The sequence below is a fragment of the Aptenodytes forsteri genome, unplaced genomic scaffold (genome assembly GCF_000699145.1).
Source record: "Aptenodytes forsteri isolate BGI_AS27 unplaced genomic scaffold, ASM69914v1 Scaffold66, whole genome shotgun sequence".
Lineage (NCBI taxonomy): Eukaryota > Metazoa > Chordata > Aves > Sphenisciformes > Spheniscidae > Aptenodytes > Aptenodytes forsteri.
Genome location: NW_008795131.1, coordinates 831283 through 832228, shown reverse-complemented (window position 1 = coordinate 832228; position 946 = coordinate 831283). Strand labels below are relative to the sequence as shown.

General features: G+C 71.0%; 1 protein-coding gene across 1 annotated transcript in view; it reads left to right on the top strand.

The window, feature by feature from the left end:
• Window positions 1–946, top strand: part of GIT1 (GIT ArfGAP 1) — a 12675-nt gene that overhangs the window by 6653 nt on the left and 5076 nt on the right. The window contains 3 exon segments of the mRNA XM_019471764.1: window positions 531–607; window positions 609–671; window positions 755–867. Coding sequence (XP_019327309.1) covers window positions 531–607; window positions 609–671; window positions 755–867 — 253 coding nt within the window.

Genomic DNA, 946 nt, shown 5'->3' with positions numbered 1-946 from the left:
GGCTATGGCAGCATGGGGGGCCCACAGCACCTGCCCCGAGAGCCAGGGTGCCCTGCAGGGCCAGCCTGGAGTGGGGTGCTGAGGCTGCAGAGCCGGTGACCACCGTACATGGGAGCCCACGGGCTGAGGGTGCCCAACCCTTGGGGGGTACGCTGCCCTTGTCCAGAACCCCCCCAAATGCCCAGCCGGGGGCTCAGGGGATGCACGGCCTCGCCGGGTGCTGCAGCAAGTCAGGGTGCCCCTGCTCAGGGTGCGCTGCCATGGGGCTGGCATCGTCCCTGCCACCGGCCGCCCTCTTGATGGGGGAGGCCAAATCCTGCCCCCCCCTTTTGGCTGGTGCCTGGTTGCTACGGGAAACCTGTGGGTTTCCCCTGGCGATGGGCTGAGCCCCTCGCCGTTGCCGGGGAAACTGGCAACGCATCCCCCACCACTGCCCGGCAGCAGCGGGGTGGATGGGGAGTGGACACCGCATGGGGAGGGGACCACGGCAGCGGGGACACCCGGTGGACACGCCTTGTGCCACCCCGCAGACCCCGGCTGGGCCTCCATCAACCGCGGGGTGCTCATCTGCGACGAGTGCTGCAGCGTGCACCGCAGCCTGGGCCGTGGGCCGCCACATCTCCATCGTCCAGCCCCTGCGCCACAGCCCCTGGCCCACCACCCTGCTCCAGGTGGGTGCCGGCCCCGCGGGGACATGGGGACACACACACACAGGGACCCCCCGCACCCACCGGGCCCTGCCTCTCACCCGCAGATGGTGCACACCTTGGCAAGCAACGGGGCCAACTCCATCTGGGAGCACTCGCTGCTGGATCCGGCCCAGGTGCAGAGCGGGCGCCGGAAGGCAAACCCCCAGGACAAAGTGCAGTAAGTGCCCCCCACGCTGCGGGGAGGGGGTCTGCGCCAGCCGGGTGCCCCCACCTCACCCCGCAACCTGCTGCCCCCC